This window comes from Linepithema humile, chromosome 1 (assembly GCF_040581485.1).
Source record: "Linepithema humile isolate Giens D197 chromosome 1, Lhum_UNIL_v1.0, whole genome shotgun sequence".
Lineage (NCBI taxonomy): Eukaryota > Metazoa > Arthropoda > Insecta > Hymenoptera > Formicidae > Linepithema > Linepithema humile.
The window spans coordinates 6,956,710-6,977,436 of NC_090128.1; the positions used below are offsets into that span (position 1 = coordinate 6,956,710).

At 35.3% G+C, this 20,727-nt stretch overlaps 1 protein-coding gene across 3 annotated transcripts in view; it reads right to left on the reverse strand.

Moving 5' to 3' along the window:
* Dh44 (diuretic hormone 44) overlaps positions 1-20,727 on the reverse strand; it is a 35,516-nt gene that overhangs the window by 2,027 nt on the left and 12,762 nt on the right. For all 3 annotated transcript variants that reach the window (XM_012379953.2, XM_012379954.2, XM_012379956.2), the window contains 2 exons: positions 2,831-2,998; positions 248-598 (listed from right to left, as the gene is read on the reverse strand). In XM_012379953.2, the coding sequence (XP_012235376.1) occupies positions 248-598; positions 2,831-2,998 (519 nt within the window). The remainder of the gene's footprint in view (positions 1-247; positions 599-2,830; positions 2,999-20,727) is intronic.

Genomic DNA, 20,727 nt, shown 5'->3' on the forward strand with positions numbered 1-20,727 from the left:
ATCAAAGGATTAATTCCTTACACATTCGGCTCGACATTTTCGGAATATACCTGGCTATTCGTTGATTTAGAAATCCAAAGTTATACAAATTTGAAGCCAAGTTCAACACCAAAATTCTAAACCGATATCAGATACCAATAACGCCGTATATCATCGGTTGAAGCGCCGAGCCGAATTTGTTTAATCCGAATGATTGCCGCGAGGCGAAGCTAAAGGTAGAGGAAAAATCTAAAAATACGGCTCATACTCTGGCCATCCGATCGTCCTGCGACGCGCGAAACAGCGGAACATCCTCCTCGAACCACTCGATCCTGTCGGACGCTGCGTTCCGGTCGCGACCATTCCTCGTGCCGGGTCTCACGTTCTTGTCAGCGTCATCGGATCCGTATTCGCCTGGTGCCGATCGCTTGCCGATGGACTCGAGAACGCGGCGGTTCTCGCCAACCTGCCGTTGATCCTGCAGAGCCTTCCTGCGAGCCAACTCCAACAGGTATCGTTGCCTCAGAACGTCCAGGTTGTCTACAATCGACAGGGAACCGATTCTCTTGGTGCGCGCCACGTCCGACGAAATGTCATTATTCATGCCGAGCATCTCGTTCTATAACATAAAACATATAATGTTAGAAATATATATATGTTTTTTATGTAGTAAAATAGCTACCGAATTTCCTGTGTTTGCTAACGGCTCGATGTTTTAAGGATGAATAATTAACATTCGACATTTAGATTTAGTTCTAAAATTAATTCAGCCATTCATTAAGATTCAATGTCAAGCGAGCGCGAGCAATAAACGAACAATGGATCTAACAATAAGCGAGATAACTTGTCCACGAAAAGTGTCAACGGGCAATTTCAAATTTATTCTGTAAATTTACCGTGCTGCAATTTACATTGTCATGTGACATTTCTCTGTGTATGATATTGTAGGCACTTTTGTTTCATCGTGCTTTTATATTGAGCTTTTTTACTTTCCTAGCGAGGCGAATATACGGAGATATCTCGGTCGTATATTGTATTGCACATTTTTCGCAAAACGAATTTTCCGGAACTGCATTTTCTCTGCATAACACTCGTAGATTAATTTATCTTCGTAGCAATTGCGAATTTACGCACTCGCTCTATGACGTTTCAAAAATGCAATTTCTCGAGTCAAAACTCGCAGGAGCTGTCGACTCACGCTGCACAATGCACCGAATCGGAAGATGCACATTTAGGTAGACTTGGCAATGATCGAATTTGTGCGCGTGACGTAATTCTGCCATTCCGTCGCGTGCACTTTCACAAGCGGTCCGCTTTGAAACGCAAGTAAAGAATTTGGGAATGCAAACTCGCAACCGCGTCAGCAATCTTTCCGCGTGCCGTCCTTAAACTGTTTCGCCAAAGAAAATTATAGAACAGAAGTCATTAATGCCACACATATTTTCTGTATTAAAATTATATGTGCAAAGAAGAGGGAAAAAATGTCTCATAAATTATTATTAGAAAATTCTAACAATAACTTATCTTGGCACATCTTTTTCGACAAAGTTTCTTATTCCTTTCAGCTAGCTTTCCGCTTCGTTGAAAAATCTCTTGGTTCGGATATCCGTTTGTGTAGATCTTTTATCTCATCATCGGAAAAAAGCATCTCGCCATATCTTTTAATACAAATCTTCTCTTTTAATACAGATCTTCTCTTTTATTGCAGATCTTTTAGTGGCAATCTAGCAATCTAATCGCGCAACGTCTGGATTGCGTAAAGAATATAGAATAAAGATGTTTCTCTGTTGATGTGACGAGCTTACAATCGCGGTGCACAGCTAATAATTGTTTTTCGAGGAAGCTCTGCGGAGAGTCTCGAAACACACAACGATCGTGTGAGAAAATAAGCTACTGTTCGAACTTTTATAATACACGCGTACTTTTCAGCAACAATTTTCCAGAAAACTTGACTCGCATACATTTCCATCTATCGCGAGTCATAGATTGTCTAAAGTAGGCTGAAGGAATACGCGCGATGCGTTCTTCGATCGAAATCTATCCGCTTTACCTAAGTTATGGGTGTCACGGGAAATACGAAATGCAAATCCTATGTAACACAGCGTGGGATCTTCCACATGTATAGAAGTGCGGAGGACGTTTTCATTCACGACTCGCTTCTCCCGGTTCTCTCGTATACGTACTTATGCGTCGTATGTTTGCGTCATTTCCCGTCACGCCGATACCAAATCGAAGTGCTGTTTCTCTGCACACTTGGGATATATCTCATCGCGCACACGTACGCGCGTTATCCGTGGCGTTACAGCGCGAATGCCGGTCGATCGAAGCACACGGCTAATAGTTCCAAACGCAAAGCGTCTGTAAACTAAGCGATTCGATGAGACACGTGTCGCGCTGCTGCTCGCAACACAATAGTCTTCGCGTTTGGAACGTGTTGTTTCTAACAACAAATGCGATTCCGCATGCTTCACGCGCTTAGAACTTATCGACAGATTATTGATGATGCTCTCTTATCACAACGCATCTCCCACTTATATCACTAAACGCCATTAATTTGTAATTGTTTTTCCAGATTTGAAAGACACCTCTTGTGTCATGTGCAAAATTTGATGTCGATATATCAATAATATAAATAAAATAAAAATGAAAGCTTGTATAACTTGTATGAATTATTATAAGAATTTCTTTATTTTATTTTGCTGAAAGATGGATCTAAAATTTTTTTACATGACACATCACAAGGTATATTTGGATACATTTATTTGCGTCGAAAGAACGGTTCACATATTACGAGATAAATAGAGGAAAAATAAAATTGTCATAAATTATGTTTACTATAAAAAAAACATACCTCAAATTCTGGTATTCTTTGATCCATCAACAAGAAGATCTTGGGACGATCGTCTCTTCTTTCGTACGACGACAAAGGAGCAGAATCTGTGAGGCCGATTATTGTCGTCAACGCCAAAATGCCAAGTAGTATCATCGTGCAGGAAGAATGTAAATTAATAATGTTCATCTGTAACATAAAAAAAAAGACGCACATTATAAAACACACATCGGCAGAATTATCGGCAGAGCAAGCCAGATTTTCGGAGTAAAAAGTTCAACTCTTCATAATACTCGTTCTTTATCATCGAAAGATTTTTTTATTCAATTTCTATTAATTTTCTCTATTACCTGCCTAAGAAATTTTAGCCGATTATTGCCGATTCTTAAAAAATAAGCTGTTTTTTACGCGCTAGGTTTTTTTTTGTGTGCAAATTAGTATTTATTTTCTTCTCAGACCTTTATCTTCCAGAGCTTATACCTTATCCGAAAGCAAATATATTTTTATCGTAACGCAATGTCTTTTCTCGCCATCTATCATTGGATGATTCATGCGAAAATGTGTTCCGGTAACAGCAAGTGAAACTGCTTTGTGCGCGAATTGCTTGCCGTGCCAACATCCGCTCGGTTTGAGGCTTTCTGTAGCTTGATTCGCGTCAGATCGAGCGTGTGCGTGCACCCGGAGATCGAGAGGGTTGTGCCGCCTTGTTAAATTACTTCGGAAACTCTACAGTCGAGTTGTAACACGCAATAACGTTTTTCATGGAACGTAAAACGTAGCGCGCGATTCGTGTCGGCTCGTACCCTGCAATTCTTACTTTTCCATCAGATTTAAGACACATGTACTTAAAAGAAAACAAGAGAATAGATAAAAAGATCATTTCTTTCCTTGATTTTTCTGTTTCTAGACAATGTTCAATTGTTTTATTTCATAAAAGAAAATTATTTCGTTTTTTATTTGTGAGAAAACCTTATGGAAAAAATTGTTCATAAATAAATTGCTGTTTCGTTCTTCTTCCTCTTCCTCTTCTCGTTGCTCGATTCGCGCATTGTTGCGCACTTGACAATTTTGATCAATAATAAGGTTTGAAGTAATTAAGCTGGAACGCGTGACGTCATGTTTTGATTCTGCGTTCAAAAAATTCCAATGCCCGCGGGTGGAGGACGTAATATAAATAGGAAAAATAGGTAACTCCTGAGTCAGTGCGTGATTGTCGAACGAACGGAGCGATCGCTTCTTCTCGTCATATCACCAATTATATTTTGTGTCTCCTTTCTTTCACACATTTCAGTTACATCTTTTCCAAACTTAATTTTTTAATGATAAATACTTTCTTCTTTAATCAATTTCTTCTTTCAAAATTTTTTATGTTTAGTAAATATTTTGCATTACATTTAGCTTTACAATGCAAACTAATTGAGAGATAAGATAAGAGAGATTAATGATTAGTACAGAATTATTCGGTAACCAACAACGTGTGCAAAGTGAAAAATGTTTCTGTAAACGTCATTGTAACTGTATTACATAGTTGTTTTCGTCGTCGTCGTCGTCGTCGATTGTCGTCATCGTCCGGGATTCATTAACACCGGGGGCTTAATTTGCTGCTCGTAATTTAGGGTCGCCGTTCCGCTTTTCAATTACTGTGCGCTGCGAGTCGGCCGACAACTCGATTCCACGGCTTGATTCCAACCGTGTTTCCGATTTCACGATTTTTCTTTCTTTCTAGCATTGCACCGTGTATCATAGGGTCGGTACGTGAATTTTTAATTAATACAGACAGATTGAGTGACGAGTGAAGATTAGACACTAACGTTACCGCGTAATAAGCCGGTACAACTTCTCATTAACTTGGCCAATTAAAAGATGTCGAAAGGCGTCGACGTCACTAACAAGATCGAATTGCAACGTACGGTATGTTGCACTTTTTCCGTGTTTCTTATTTTCCTCTTTGAGTCATCCGGTTCGATTAAAATTAATTAGAGATTGTTATTTCTTCAAAAAAGAAAATCTTGTCCCATTTGGCGACTTAAAGAGACAGTCTCCGTGATGTTTTTTCGTTTTACACTTTAAAACGCACTTGAAACCACCGGATGAGACATTTAATGATATTGCGGTGATAATGTGAGAAAATACGAAAGATAAAGAAACATGAAACGTGCAATATTTAGACAGATGTATAATTATTTCATATTATACAATTAGTTTTATTTTTCGGAAAGGATAGAATATAACGTCACGAAAAAAATATTTATAGCATCAACGAACGTATCGCTCATTTGAAAGAAAAGTGATACAAAGTAAAAATATGAGATTTGTTTTTTTTCAAACACTGAAAGCTTCGAAAACATATCCTTGTTTTGCAAACAAAACAAATGACAAGTGCATTCGGTAAAAGTGTGCGGTAAAAGTTTGAAGAGAAAAACATCATGAAATCAAAATACACAGAAATAATTTATTTTGCGTGTTGTTCGTGTATAAAGATTTAAAAAATTATTAGTAAGAAAAATTACTGTAAAATATAATACTAATTAGTTAAGATCTCATTTTTGAGATTACCTTTTACAATTGAAGCAACTGCCGCAGGCTTACTGAAAGATTTGTAATAAATTCTTTTAATTGTGTCATTTATTTTTTAATTAAGCAATATGTATATTTCGTAGCCAACGAAGCAATTTCTATATTAATCACAAAACGATGAAATATTTTATATAATTAAGTTGAAATTTTACAGTGAATTACGCGGAATAGCAGTGGATGATGTCGTTTCATCGATCGTGTAATAACCGTAATTGGAAGTTTTAAGGGTTGATAATGAAATATATTTGCAATGTGAAGTTAAACGATAATTCAATCCTAGTGATTCAATACTGTGATGATTGATTAAATTCCATGAAATTCCACGTTAATAAATGTCAATTGCAATACAAAAGTATTTTTCAATTCAATGAATTTTTAATGTACTTAATCATTTTTGACTATATTAATAAACATCTATCGTAACATTAAAACATTTCTCAATAATGAAATGAACAATAACGGATTAGTCTAAGCACTCAAAAAGTAACAAAGAAGTTAAAAATCCTAGAATAGAAAAAACCAAGTTTTAAATAACAAAAAAGCAGCTATTTGATTAAAAAATAAAAATTATGAAATTGAAAAGAGCGATAACAGCTCTCAATTCATCCTATGATAATTATTATATTCTGATTGATCTCTGCAAAGCGTTCGCGATTGACATTTGAAATACGATTCTAGTAGAAGAAGCCTTATCGAATCAGACTATATGCGGAAAGAAAATTAACCTGAATCCGTTTGCGTATAAGATCTCAATTTCTCGAATGAAAGAATTGATTCGAAAAGCATTATTATCGTGACATTTCGATGACTTGTCTTTCAGTATGCAAACAATGTTGCAAATTTTCGAACCAGCGTAATGCAGCTATTGCGGTAAATTGAAACGCGAATGTAGATCGAATTACGTCCTCGTTCTCTGTATAACGGTACATCAGCACGCAAATTTACATAAGTGTCTTCATTGATTGAGTGGCTCGTGAATGAGATGAATCACTTATGTAATGAATCATGTGTCGCTTGGGAAGTAACAATTTGCACGCGATATTTCGGGCACACACGTACCTTATCAACGAACACGGCTCCTTTATCCTAACAGCTTCCGATATCTAACTGAGACTTTGCGAGGTTTTTATAAAATGTCCTGAACGCCGCATGTCAATGTGCGGTGAAAAAAATATCTAGACCCATTTTTTTACAATTTTATAAATTCTTTAATTTTTATAAAAATCTTGAATACGTAATGCATTTTTATTTACTTAAAAAAATAGATTTAATAGCTTTGAATAAAATCAAACAAAAATTTTTACAAGTCCTAAATTTCATCTCTTTGGCAAAATTGTAAAAAGATGATATTTCATATGATGCGCGGAACACACATAAATAGTGCCTTTTTATTTGCTTAAAAGAAAACAGACGAGCGAAACATAATATTTCTGTACATAAAGTCCAATTTATCTTAACCTTTTTCCCTATTTACTTTCAACTTCTCGGCTACTACTTCTGATCGCGAACTTACTTTGTAAGTAAGCGTTTCTGCGAAGTTGGCAATTGTTTCTTCCTCGTCTTGCTTTATCAATTTTTAGTCCACATCAGCGGAATATTGAACATTTCACTTTTCATTGCAGATATCTTAAATGCATAATTATAAGAAATAAATTTACAAGTCTTTGCAGAACTTTAATTTTTTCAAAATAAAGCTCATTTTTTAGATTAAATAATTGTTATCTATTTGCATCTCAATGTTGGAGTATAAATTAAAAAATATATTCAATTGTTTTTTTTCCCCAAAATATATTAGTACTTTACCATTTTTGTTAAAAGAAATTAAATTGCTTAATGACTTTATTAAAAAAAAAAACTGTATGACGATAACAAGAATATTAAGTGAGCAAGAGTTGCTAATAAATTCGTTAACATATCTTTAATTAATGATAAATATAATTTCATACATGAAAAAATAAAATAACGCAAAATTCAAGCTTTGTGAAACGTTTAATCAGAGCTAAAAAATGTCTTCTGTTCGTACTAATTTATACAGGTCCGAGGCTCCTTTATACGTACGTGCGGGCGTCTACGCTGCAATACCTTCGCTAATGCATCTATGGAAGTCTGTGGTTACGTCTAGTACCAGCAGCGTAATTCACTATGTAAATTCTCAACAGATAACCTTATCACCGCTCTCTCAGTTCTGGTTCGTCTGGTGATTTACGCGGAGATAAAGGTCCACGCGTTCACACATACACATCGAGCGCCACATGCAGCTGTGCATTCGTTTCTTGTCCGGTTTTAGCAATATTGCGAATTTTTTAAATTTTATCAATTCAATTAATATTTATTGTAAAATAAACTTTACCGCTCACTGCTTTACAGTCTAATTTGTCTTCGGAAAATATTATTCACAAAATATTTCAGCATGTATTAATGTCCGTCGCATCTGTTTAATTTTCCGAATTTGTTATACGAGATTGTACATTTTGCGTAAAATATCGCGCTAAATGAGGCTGTAAATAGGTATACTGGACCGCAACCGCGAATAAATCAGTTGCATGCTTTTGTTTATAACTTGTTATCGACGGATTGTCGATAAATGTGTTGCGAGTAAGCAACGATTGGATATACTTCATCAAACGCATAATATAATATATAACCCGAGAAATATATCTGCGCAAACAAATCGTGTCCTACATTCTCAATTTGTTTATCTCGTCAAAGGGCAAATAAAACGGGAAACAGCGATACGCACGGACAGCCCATTTTGCATGTAAATATGTATATAGCTCACGTGTGACCAGACAGCTTTTTCACGAACACATCGAACGCATCGAACGCCTGTCATATGAAAGAACGGTACCCCAATTATCCTAAACCTAATTACGTGCATTAACATACGTACGTAACGTATTGAGCTTTTCCAATCGCGATCGTTTCGGGTTGCAACGAATTTCGTTCATGCGAGCTTTATATGCAATCGTGATGAAACGCCGTATTCGCTTTCGGAATTGCGACTCATGTGAGATTTTTTTTTTTTACAGAATACTGATCGCAACTTTCGATTGACGTGTCAGCCATAAATTTCCGCACGCTTCTAGTTTAAAAATACAGGAAATGTAATCCGTACGAAAATAAGCATCTTAACAATTCTTAACACAACTTGCTTCTAAATTTCTATTTTTACATGTATGTCTTTAGAATTCGCAATACATACTTATGGTTCTAAACATATCGTATATGTAAATTTTAAATGTTTGAAATAATTTTTTTGTTTCTCAGATTTTTTTACAGAGAATGTCCATTCAAAATATTCACAAAGCAAAATATTCTGAATTCTGATAACAATATTTTTTGCTTTTCGGTGATATCTCACATATCAATTATTACGATACTGCGTTAATACTTCATGATTATTTAAATAAAAATATCGCGTTATCATATCGTGCTATTGATCCATCGAGTTTTTGGTCGTTATCATTGTCGCGTCTGTTGAAATGAGTATTATCATCGTGTGATATCAGATAGTAGCAAGAAGTAGAACGAGTAAATTTATAATCGGACATGCGAGCGCGTCGGTTCAGGTCGTCATTTCTACCCATAATTACGATTTAAATGCATCGTCTCAATAAATTTAAATGTAAATTTAAAACATTTAATCTAAAATTAAATATGCATTTGTGCGTTATAAATTACTTTTCTATAAGTAATGAATATAAAGCGATGAATACAGATGAATGTAAAGAATAAATCATTTAGCGCGAAAATTTTGCAACACGTCACGTTTCATTTAAATGACTTGATCGCTCGATAAACATAGTATTGTAGTATTTTCAAATCAAGTAATCCCATCAATCCTCGCGGTCTGTATCTCGTGTTTCCTTGAAGCGACAATTCGTTTATCGAACTGAAAGAAGGGAAGACGAGCCTGCGCTATCCGACTCTTCTTTTCCTCTTCGGTGACCTTTGATCGATACCGGCGCGGAATTCAATCGACAAACAACGTCGGCGACATGGAATAATTCGTTTAGATACACTGGTAGATACCTGCGCGACTTATCCGTGTTTGATTTTATATCGTATGATTCGTCAGAGAAATATAAGTGTGGGCAGGAACGTCGTTTCTCCTTGAGAAGACACGAGGTAAAGTCTTCCCGGAGCAGAGAAGCGATTTGCGGAGTAGTTGGTTCATTTTCGTATTATCAACGAGCGTGCGCTGGCATGCAACGGAGGATCTTACAGAATATTCTTTCCTCGCGGATAGCGATATGAAAATTTAAAATTCAAGTGGACTCGGTGAATTGCAAAGTATAAAAATTTAATATAAACAAAGAGATTGTCAAGAGAATGCTAAGAATTTTCAATTTTTATCGGAGAACAATGTGTGCTTGCAATCGTATCAATAAATACTATAATATTAATACGCAAATATCTGAGATTTCCAAATTTGGAAATACAGAGATATATTTAAGTTCAAAAAAAAGAAGAGAAGAAAAGGAGGAAGAGAGAGCATCCTCCGCAAAAAAATCTCCGAAAAATGTAAGAAATTGTTAGAAAAGGATATACGCAAATATTTGGATCTGAGAAAGTTTAGCATTCCGTGCAAGAATGTTTGCAATCGTGAGTAATTACTAAATTGGAAGATTTTTGCAATAGCAATCTTGGATGTATATCAGAATACAGAAATGATTTTTAAGATTGATCCATAGAAAAGCGAGCGAGTCCAAGTTGATATAACAGCAATAAACTTTATATCAAATGGATAATCAAGCATGTCGTTTTATCTAGTACAAAAGACGTCGATTGTCACTTGCCCTCGCACTCGGAAATTTCAAGAATAAAATTCTGACGGCGCCAAATATCACGTGTCAAAAATTTTAAGCGCGTGGATACATCTGAAAAGACAGTCTCGAGAAAGCAAACGTATTCTCTCTCTGAAGAAAACTTTAAAAAATATTTTGTCAATAACAAAAAAAACTTAACAAATATTATTCAACAATCATTGATTTGACCATTAAACTATGCTATTTAAAAATTGCAAAATTAATATCAATTTCTTCGAATTTTAAATTAGTGCGAAAATATTTGTTGCCGTTTTTCTTGCAAGAGAAAATTGAAATGTGGATGTTTATTCGTCAGCCGCAGGAAAATACAGGTAAATCTTTTTATTCAGAAACTACTGAAATATTTCTACAAAAGGGATCACAGAGGGGAAAAGTATCTGTTGGAATTTCACTCACGGTATTTCCAGCGAACGTTTTTGTTCGTTTGATAACTTAGCAAGAATTTACGCTTTGTATTAAACACAGTAAGTTTCCTATCTCGCGTGCTTAATTTCTTTATATCGTCAATTCGTGCTGTTCCAGAAAATGGAAATGTTAGTTGAGAAAGAATTGGTTACAATGCAATTTCACATTGCTATAAAAAATTCTTCAACCTGAAATTTATTATCCTTATTATGAAACTCACTAACCCATATAAATAAATATGGAACAAAGCTTAAAATATTTCATGGTATTTAAATAAACATAAAACTCAACTGTGATAAAAATATGGACGGAAAAGATTGAAGAAGATCGTCGTGCGATATTCTGAGAATTTCAGCACCGTGAAATCAAATAATCCCGTGAGATGTGCATATTCTCTCTTGTAAGATTAAAATGAGCGAGAACATTTATATGACTGCCGTCCTGAATACGCCAGTTTCACTGTAAAAACTACGAGTATTTAAGAGTCGATTCCATCACATTTATATCTACAAACACTAAAATTGTCTTTGGGAAAAAGACGAGAAAGAGTGTTATAAGCATTATACAGAAAAGATTATTCTTTGACAAGAATATCTCATAATCAGCATCATCGAGAGATGACATCAATTGACAAAGTGACATTACTTCGCGATAATAAGGACGCTCCATGTCTTTCTCCCTTGATTAAAGCAGAAGTAGATGGTGCGGATGTGCGAATTAAGATGTAAATCAAGGGAAGAAGGATAGAGGCGCCGCGAATCGTTCAATGTAGCGTGGATTCTAAAAAATGGCAGACTTATTCAAATGTCGCCGATCAACTAAAGTATCAACGGGGCATTACCTTATATAATAGTGCGACGACGTGTCATTTGCTACCTAATGTACCCGCACACGCGCACGTAAAATGACAGGTATCTGGCTATTTTCATAAAGTATACATTGTAATTTAACAGTTGCTTAGTATCGCGTCATGATCTCCGCATTATCATCTTACCATCGTATTGTTTGCTGCGCCATTTACATTTTTAATTAAAAGTTGCGCAATTATTTTAATAATTCACCTGCCACATTTTTGCTTTAAAAATATACGCATTTTTCGGTAAATATAAATTTTCCTGTTTGCTCTTTTTGAATGAAGAAATAATAAACTTTTCAGGGACGAAACGTAATATTTTTTGGTACATTATACGTGGATGCATACTGCGATTAAATATTGAATTAATGTTTATTGTAAGCAAATAACAATCCATGTAGTTTATTATCTCAATAACGCTACCTCAATAATAACGATTGTAATATTATTAAAAAATTATTAAAAGCTTATTAAAGTGTTGAAATTCAAATATATAAGTTAAAATGTTAATATTGCACAGATTTTGACGAATACATCAGTGAATAATGATACAATAATTATTATCATCACGTTTAACTTATAAGAATAAACTTATTTTGAAAAAAGTAAATAATTACAGACAGATTATATATACGAGAATATCTCAATTATTTTAATGCTAACATGAGACCGTCTAATGTTACATAAAATCGTTATAAACTCATCTGTCGTGATTCTCATTGATGCATTAATTTATTCACTGCCGGCCGAGAATAAAAAATCAGTACTTATAATTGAGAACGTTCCTTCATTATCGCTGATAGACATTTTCTTTTTTATATTTTTCCATTGGCTTTTTCTGTCTTGAAAAACACACCACTGTATGGCCAATCCTTTCGTACATTTATTTAACAATTATAAGAATTTTTAGATCGAATGGAAATGCTTTGCAAAATGATGCGATAGGACGTCCATAGTCGGAAGCTATTTAATAATCCAATTTAATGCGATCAAATGTCGCTGGCAGTGAAACGGTTAAAAAGAGAATTCCATTCAGTGGAATATAGCCGCACTCTTTCACAAAGGACGTTGTGTTCATTCATCATTTAACCAGCGTGACACGGCGATGCCGCCAAGCTTTAATTCCGGAGCACCGCTTTAATGGGACAATGCTGGCGCAGCGGTGGTCGCACGTGACCAAATTTAATTTTGCCGACACCTTCGAGACGTTCAAATAATTTTTCATTCGTCCTGTTATCTCTTTCGTTTTTCTTTCTTTACTTTGTTATACAACGATGCTTGTACTTCTATTTTTTTTTTCGTAAAAGTGTGATTTACAAGTGCAAGAGTCGAGTATTTGTCCCATCATGCCTTGTAACTCTCTCTTTAAAGGAAGATCTAAAAACTTTTGCACGTATGTTACAAGAAAATTGTAGTTTTTTATAATAATTATGATTAAATAATATTATTAAGATTATTTAAACATTTTTTAATATATTAAAATTAAAATAACAGCAAATAATTGAAATGTTCATATCTCAATTTTGAACGTATCAGTGTGATATATTTTAACGTTTTAACACTAATAACGTTTTAATAATATTGCAGTCAGTACTATTTGATAAAGCAAACTGCATACGTGTGTTATTATTTGCTTACAAGAAATATTAATTTAATATTTAACTTATTTGTTATTTGCTTGCAGGAATCGTAACATTTTCATTCATATGTAACTGAAAGATCATCGGTCAATTAACATTTGTTCGAATCTACAGGTGACGAGGAGCCTAAAATACCGCGTGATATATCAGCAGCTTTAGATAGGCCGCCAAGGTTTCGGTTAATTCAGATTTCGATTTGCATGATCGTCAAAGCGCGAAATCCGCTTTGCATTAATGCCTCGCCGGATCGTATCGTTATTATGCCCAATCCCTTCCGCGTTTAATGTGAATGTCGTTAAAGCAGGAGCTTATGAAAGTTCGGTATGCGAGAGGATTTCCACATTGCCGTGACCGTCGATTTCTTTCGCGGTTCGTTGAAAGAAAAAAGTTCGTTAAGCCAGTCCGCTCATCGGATCTTAACGATAACTTTTCCCGACGTTTGAAAATATCAAGTCGAACTAGATTAACAAGTCTCGTTCGTTTTCATCAAAATAAATTAACTGATTAACTTGCGTTACTACCACCTGACAAATATCGAAACCAGCAGAGTTTAATTTTTCTGGCTAATTATTAGAGAAACTCAACTTTCGGGGGCGTTCCATATAAACCACATTTCGAGTTTGTCGGACAAGAATAATCTGCGTTGACATAGTTTACACACACGCGCGCACACACACACACACACAGAAAGAGAGAGAGAGAGATAGTAAAGTTTACATGAACGTTATGGAAGGATGAATTAGGGATAAAGCGATGTATATAGCACGACGGCTCGCACCCTGTGTATTAAAGTCCCGCGATGCGAAAGCATTTCCGGTTGGTACTCACGATGCGAAATTCCGCGCGCGCTTGGCCGCTTGCGGGAGGATAAACGTCGCTTTAACGTGAACACGATGGTACTCTTGGAATCAGATGTTAAGGTGAACGCGACGACAATGCGGCGAATGTGTCACCACCGTGTTTACGAACGACAAAAGGAACGACACTTTATTTTTAGCTGTAATGATAAGCACTCTTCTACGTAAGTGCAAAAAGACCTAAATTCAAAATTCGTATTTCAAGTATAGCGCGATATTAATATAATCAAATTGTGTAAATTCACATATATTGACGTAATTTTCTTTTTGAATGCGGCTTTTAATCTTAACATTAACTGCAGCGTTGAAATAAATGCGATGCATGTGTAAAAATTAAAAAATGTATTATATAAAAATATAATTTCAATTTTTCTTTCTTTTGCAGACGGAAGCAGAAGCTTTGCATTATATAATATGACTACAAGAGTTCAAATAAAAATAACAATGCTAGAAAATAAATTAAAATTAAATTTTCTCCTTTCTGCATTACAGTTTTTTTCCAGTAATGCTTCATTTAGTTATTACATAAAATAATAAATTCAATAAATTCACGGCACAGTTCACAAGAAATTCTTTTTTTGCAGTGATTTGTATATTGAATTCCAATAAATCGGATAATGAGAATTTAATAACGTTTACTGAATTAATATGCTTTTGTAATTAAAAATGAAACGTGCACAAAAAAGTGTACAAAAGTGTAAAAAAAAAGTTTTCGGAAAAATTTTCTCCGAATTTGTACATTCTTTTCCTTATATGATTATTCTTATATTTGGTGTAAATCGTGGAGCCACATGATAAGTTTACATATCGAGAAAAACTGTTGTTAATTTTTCTAGCTAATATCACGAGAAATCCATTTGTTCGGCTGTTATAAAATTGTTGCTTACACAGCGAGTTTGCACCAAGTTGTGTATTACGTATATCATGTATGCGATGTGTGGTGTGGTTTTCCTACGATTTCTTCATACGTAATCAATTTTTCCGCAGAATTATCCGGTTTTCATCTCGCTCACTCATTGCATTCGCCTGAAGGCAAGTTGGGCGCAAAGGGAAACCTATCAAGATCGAGCAATAAGGTAACTCAATGCTTTCTCCCGTTCCATCTGCAGTTTTCGCTTTTTCGAAGAAATCGAGATGGAAAATTGGGAAAAAAAACATAGAAAACCCAAGGCAATCAGGGTGCAACTTTACGGTCAAAGGTCAACGATCGGATATTTAATCGGATACGATGGGGACAAACAAGCTCAAAATTATTTTGATACTTGGGGTGTCTCAGGTTTCCTGGTTCACGGACAATCGAAGCGTCAATTAATTTGTGTAAAATAAAAGCAACAACACCTGAGGGCTATTATGGATCAAGTTTCACAAGCGCAGTTGGCGTCTAATTTCGAAGACTCCACTTTAGTAGAATTTTGAGCACGTCCGCTACTTACAAACTGTATTTACGAAAACATTGGACGTTGTAGGAAAGTGAGTTAAAAAATTTTCAGAAAATTGTTCTAAAAATACATTTATTATAAAAATTATAGAAAAAGTTTGTTGAAAAAACATGCTAATTATATAAAAATGACTTATTTAAATTTTTATAAATTTATAAATATACATTTATTAATAATAGCTTTCTGAAAATTTGTTCATTCGCCGTACAATGTCGAAGCATGTCAATTAGTCGTGTAAAATGAAAACGACATCTGAAAGCTATCATGGATCAAGGTTTAAGAGCGTAGATAACAAAACTTTGTTTAGCATTTCATTTCAAATAGATTCCACTTTAATAGAATTTCGTAAGTTTGTCGCAGGAATATTAGACATTGTATATTTCAGCAATCGTGAAGATGGCATTCGATTAAGTTGTCGCTTAAGTTGTCGTAGAAAGATTTACACTCAAATTGACGAGAGAATTAGTAGAATGAAGAAAATGCGGAGAATTCGAAGTGCTCTCTAAATTTCTGTCGTATCTTCATCATACACTTTCTTTATCGTCTAATTAAGTGAAGAGCGAAAAAGTAAAGAGAGAGTTTCAACTCTTATGGCGCGGCGTTGAGAAAGCACGCGATAATTCAGCTCGATTATTTCAAATACAGGATATGGAATATCAATATTGAAAAAAGCTTGTGAATTTTATAGCTCTCTCAATTTGCCTGCATCCCACACACGGATGTTGATGCATCCTAATCGCAATCGAGGGTCGTCGTAAAAAAGTTCTCGCTGCGCCGCTTCCGATTTGAACGCCCGTGATCGTTTTCGTATCGATTATCTGTTAACAGCGGTATTACGCTGCGAGCACTACACGCGTGCTACGTGCACTTCATCCCCGTGTGACGCCAAACGACTCGCCTCGTAAAATGATAGGTAACGGCACACGACATGGCGCAATATAACGCCGCGGTTTGATATGCGATTATACGCGGCGACAATTTCTTACACGTTTTTTCTGCAAAGCGCTATAAATCCTTATCATCCGACTTAGCGAGGTAGCTCCTCTTATGGACGCGTGAACAAAGGAAGAAAGAATTTACAATTTTTCCTGCAAAAAGTACATGATGTAGACAAAAGATAAATTCACAGCAACGCCAGGCGACATAGCGTGCGGAAAAAATTTGTTTTCTCAGATAATGTTACGCGCAGAAACACGTAACATTACATCTTGCTGAAGTACTTGAGATTCCTAAGCAAAATTGATTCAATATATTAATTCAAATTTCAATAAATAATCCAAAATTGAATCAATATATTAATTTGTTCTTTTAACATTTTCATGAATAAAAATTGTGAGGTCTGTTTTGTCTAAGTTTTTTTTTCAATAAATCAGACCCTTTAAAAAATCTTTTCACTTTTTTTACTTTTCCTCGTATTAAACAAGGAAAATTGCATTATCAATAAAACTCGAGGCAGCTTTAAACAGTCATATTGATTTACGCATATGTAAGTTAATGAACAGCAATCAATAAACAATGAATTCAACATCGTCGAGAGAAAGTATTAAGTGTCCAGTATGAAACCCAGATAACAATCAATCGGAATTTCTCAGAGGAGAATTTCGCGTCGGAATTGGAAGTGGAATTCTGGATAATACGATATTAACTCATCCTCTACAGTATGATACACCGTTATTAGAGTGATCATTAACTGGCATTCAGTAAACGATAAGATGCTCTCAGATCATTATCTAATTGACGTAGCTAACTTAATCAGCTTTTAGTAATGATTAAACAACGGCGCCGGCGGAATGATAAGCTTAGCGGAACATTAAAGAAAAATCTGATTAATACCGGTATTGCCGCTTTTCTATTTCGTTGATCGACGTTAACGCCAAGTGGAATCAAGTCAAGACCCTTATCAATAATTCCAAGAAGGTAATCAGATTGTTTTGCTAAAGTGCTGTAAACAATTACGGTATCAATATAAACATTCTTAATGATTTCTAATAAAATTCCGCTTTCTCATCACAATTCTTGAAATGGAAATCGTAAAAACATAGTGTCTACACTTTACGGATTATTTCACTTTGTCACGCGATGCTACTCAATCGCTACGCAATCGAGATGTCACTCGATCGAAATGCAAATATTTATAAAAGAATTTTCTTTTAACGCGTTTGTTATTGCAATACGCAGTGTGCAAATGACTCTAATTTTACGCATGTGATCATACCTTGCACATTTTCGCCCGTGGCGTTTCCAATGTAAGCTGCTATTGAACTTGTCATTATCGTCGCGTCCGTCGATGACTGCGAATGAAAGTTACGATGATCCGAAACGCGGCCGCATCATGCGACAGTCGGCCGCGGCGTAAAACATTGTCAAGATAGCGCGGATTTCAGCTCTTTGGCGCCGGTTACGCAGATAAAAGGCCCTGGTGTCACAGCGCCGGCTTTAGCACCAGTAAGCAGCCTTCGATTGTAATTGCTTCTAATTTTACACTTTTATCGTTTATCGTCGCCGCCGATTCTTTTTCCGTCGGCGCTATATACGCGCCACTCGCCCCCGAACTGTCGCCGGTCGCCGTCGCGATTCGTATTCGCGATAAATTCCTGTGCGTAATAGTACGTGGTACCATTGTATACGCCGTTCTAATTACATATCAGCGACGCAATTTCGCAAAAACCGACCGACAAATGCGACATTCTCGTCACGATAACAATTATTAACTGCGAGCGATATCGAAAGCTCGAACAAAATACAATCGAGTGCCCTTTCGTTCTTTTTTACATGAGGTGTTCTTGTTGACGTATTTTAGAAGCATCACAAAGATATCAGGGCATTTGCTCATATTTGCCATTAACAGCACGTTTGCTATTGTAAATAACAGATTATAAAAAGTACTGTAAAAAGTATTGTAAAAAAAGATACAAACGCTTTCCAAAATGCAAAGCAAATCGCTTCGTGGTAAAAGCAATGAATTATTCGTATAAAATGTAGGATGCGCTTCGCTTTTTCACTTGAAAAAGTCGTTTTATTTTCGTGCTTTCTACAACTGGTTGTTCCATTGTTTAATTCCTCTGTTTCGTTACCAATTTATGTAACACATGAAAAACGCGTTTTGCGTCGTACAGATTAGATTCTCCGGAAAAAAATCTCGGTAATTGAATATTTCTTTATATCGCACACGCTCGATATATATTTTTGGAATTTTATAAATTACATTTGCGCAAAAGTACAGATATTGATCGCCGCATATCTTAAAAGAGATCCTTCACTTCTTTCGAGCTAAAATTCAGGAACTCTGAATTTATAACAAGCAATTAGACCCGTGAATTTGTCGGTAAGAAGTAAGTAGAAAAACTTTTCAACATAGAAAATAATATCAGTATATAAAGTTTATTAGAACTACAAAATGCAACTGTCTGCAGTATGTTTCAAAGTTTTAAAAAATTACAGTTACAAATTGCAAATGTTATTTTTCGAAACTTTATCACATATCACGCAGACGACTGTGTTTTGCGGCTTTAACAAAACTTATATATGTACTGATATTATTTTTGTGGATAAAAAGTAGGTCAGAATTTCTAGGGATTTTTTCCTTCTATTTTCTTATGTACACAGCTTGACGACGTAGCTACGTAATTAAATAAGTAAACGAGTAGTTTATTAGTGAATTGAGTAGCTTATTAATTACTCTGTACTTTTTGGGACATTTATCTCTCTTGGAAAAACCCACTAGTGCGAGTGTCACGTTACAATCGATAATGCCGATTGTATTCGTTCTTAATGCTGCACACGCATACTGATTACTCGGGCCCGTGGCTCACCACGGGATTCATCGTAATGCGTCTGGAAAATCACTTAGTCGATCGCACGCGCGGATAATCTATGCGGTTATTAGAACCGTAATAAGCTGTGGCGATTCGATTATGTTCCACATACGTACACGGATTCGGCCGAAATGTAAAGCGGTTAATTGTTCTGTAACTAATGTGAATGTAATTTTCCGCCGTGCAATTTAGCCGCAGCGAAAAATCTGACATCCTCTTGACATATTTCTCTTATTCTTTTGTACTTTTACATCTGCGTTGTGTCGCACTGTCTTTCTCTATTAAGATGAATGATTGCGAAAAACTAAACATTCTAGAAGGATGTTTACTTGAACAATTCTCAACTTTCTTTAATTTAAGTTTCTAGTAATTTTCTCGCATGGAATAACAGCCGTTATTAGTTGAGAAAAATATATATATATCGTATGCTGCAATCTTCCAATAAGAGAATGACAGTTAATTATAGCGACATAATGCTTCGTTAAGATTCTGAAATACTGCAAATTCCGACGATTTTATACGAATGTAAGACTTTATCTCCTCATTACAGTCACATTGGATTATACGATGTCAAAAGTGAGAAGTCAAGTGAATTTTTTTTTCCTAAAATGTATATCGAAATGAAATAGGTTTTTTCAAATTATAAATTAATATAAATTGATAAAATATGTATATCGCGCGCGAAAACTCTCTTTCTATTATCTTTCTATTCGTAAATACACGTATAATTTAATCTATACGTGTCCTACATCTCCAGCAAAAATAGAAAATTTTACATGATGAAAGTAGATTTACAGCTATTTTAAACCGAAAAGAGAATCTTTAGTATATCTTATCAATCCATATAATAAAATGCACGTGACATGCGGAAAAAAGCTGCTTTATTTCGACATATAAGTGGAAAAAAAGATTTGACACGATTCCTCGCTTTTGACGTCATAATTCAATGACTGCAGCGAGAGATCAGAAAAGCCTTAATATAACATCCCAATGGGATATGAAAAATATCAACGGGAATACACACGTAAGGGGAGAATTGCGCGAAAGGCGCCATTGAAATTGTAAGTAGACATCGTATACGTATGATATGATAGTATAGTACGTATGGTATGATATGATAGTAGGACATCAAACTAATCTTCGCATTCATGAGATACTCCTGTGGATGTAGGACGACGAAAGTCACATCTCAAACAGAATCAAAGTCTTGAGTTCCGTTGCGCGCGATTCCATCACGCTAGTTCGATGCAATATCATCAGCGCGAACGACGGAGAATCCAGATTAAACCTTTATTCCCCAAACAAAATGTTAAACAACCGCGCCGGATATTTACATAACAAATAACATAACGTCGCACGTAATAAGTAGGAACAAACAACTTTGAAGCTCTTAGAAAATTGTTCAACTGTTGCGTAATAATCTCTCGGATAAACTCTCAAGAAGATAAAATATAAACAATTGAACAATATCAGTTATGTTCGATTATCGATATAAGAAGTTAT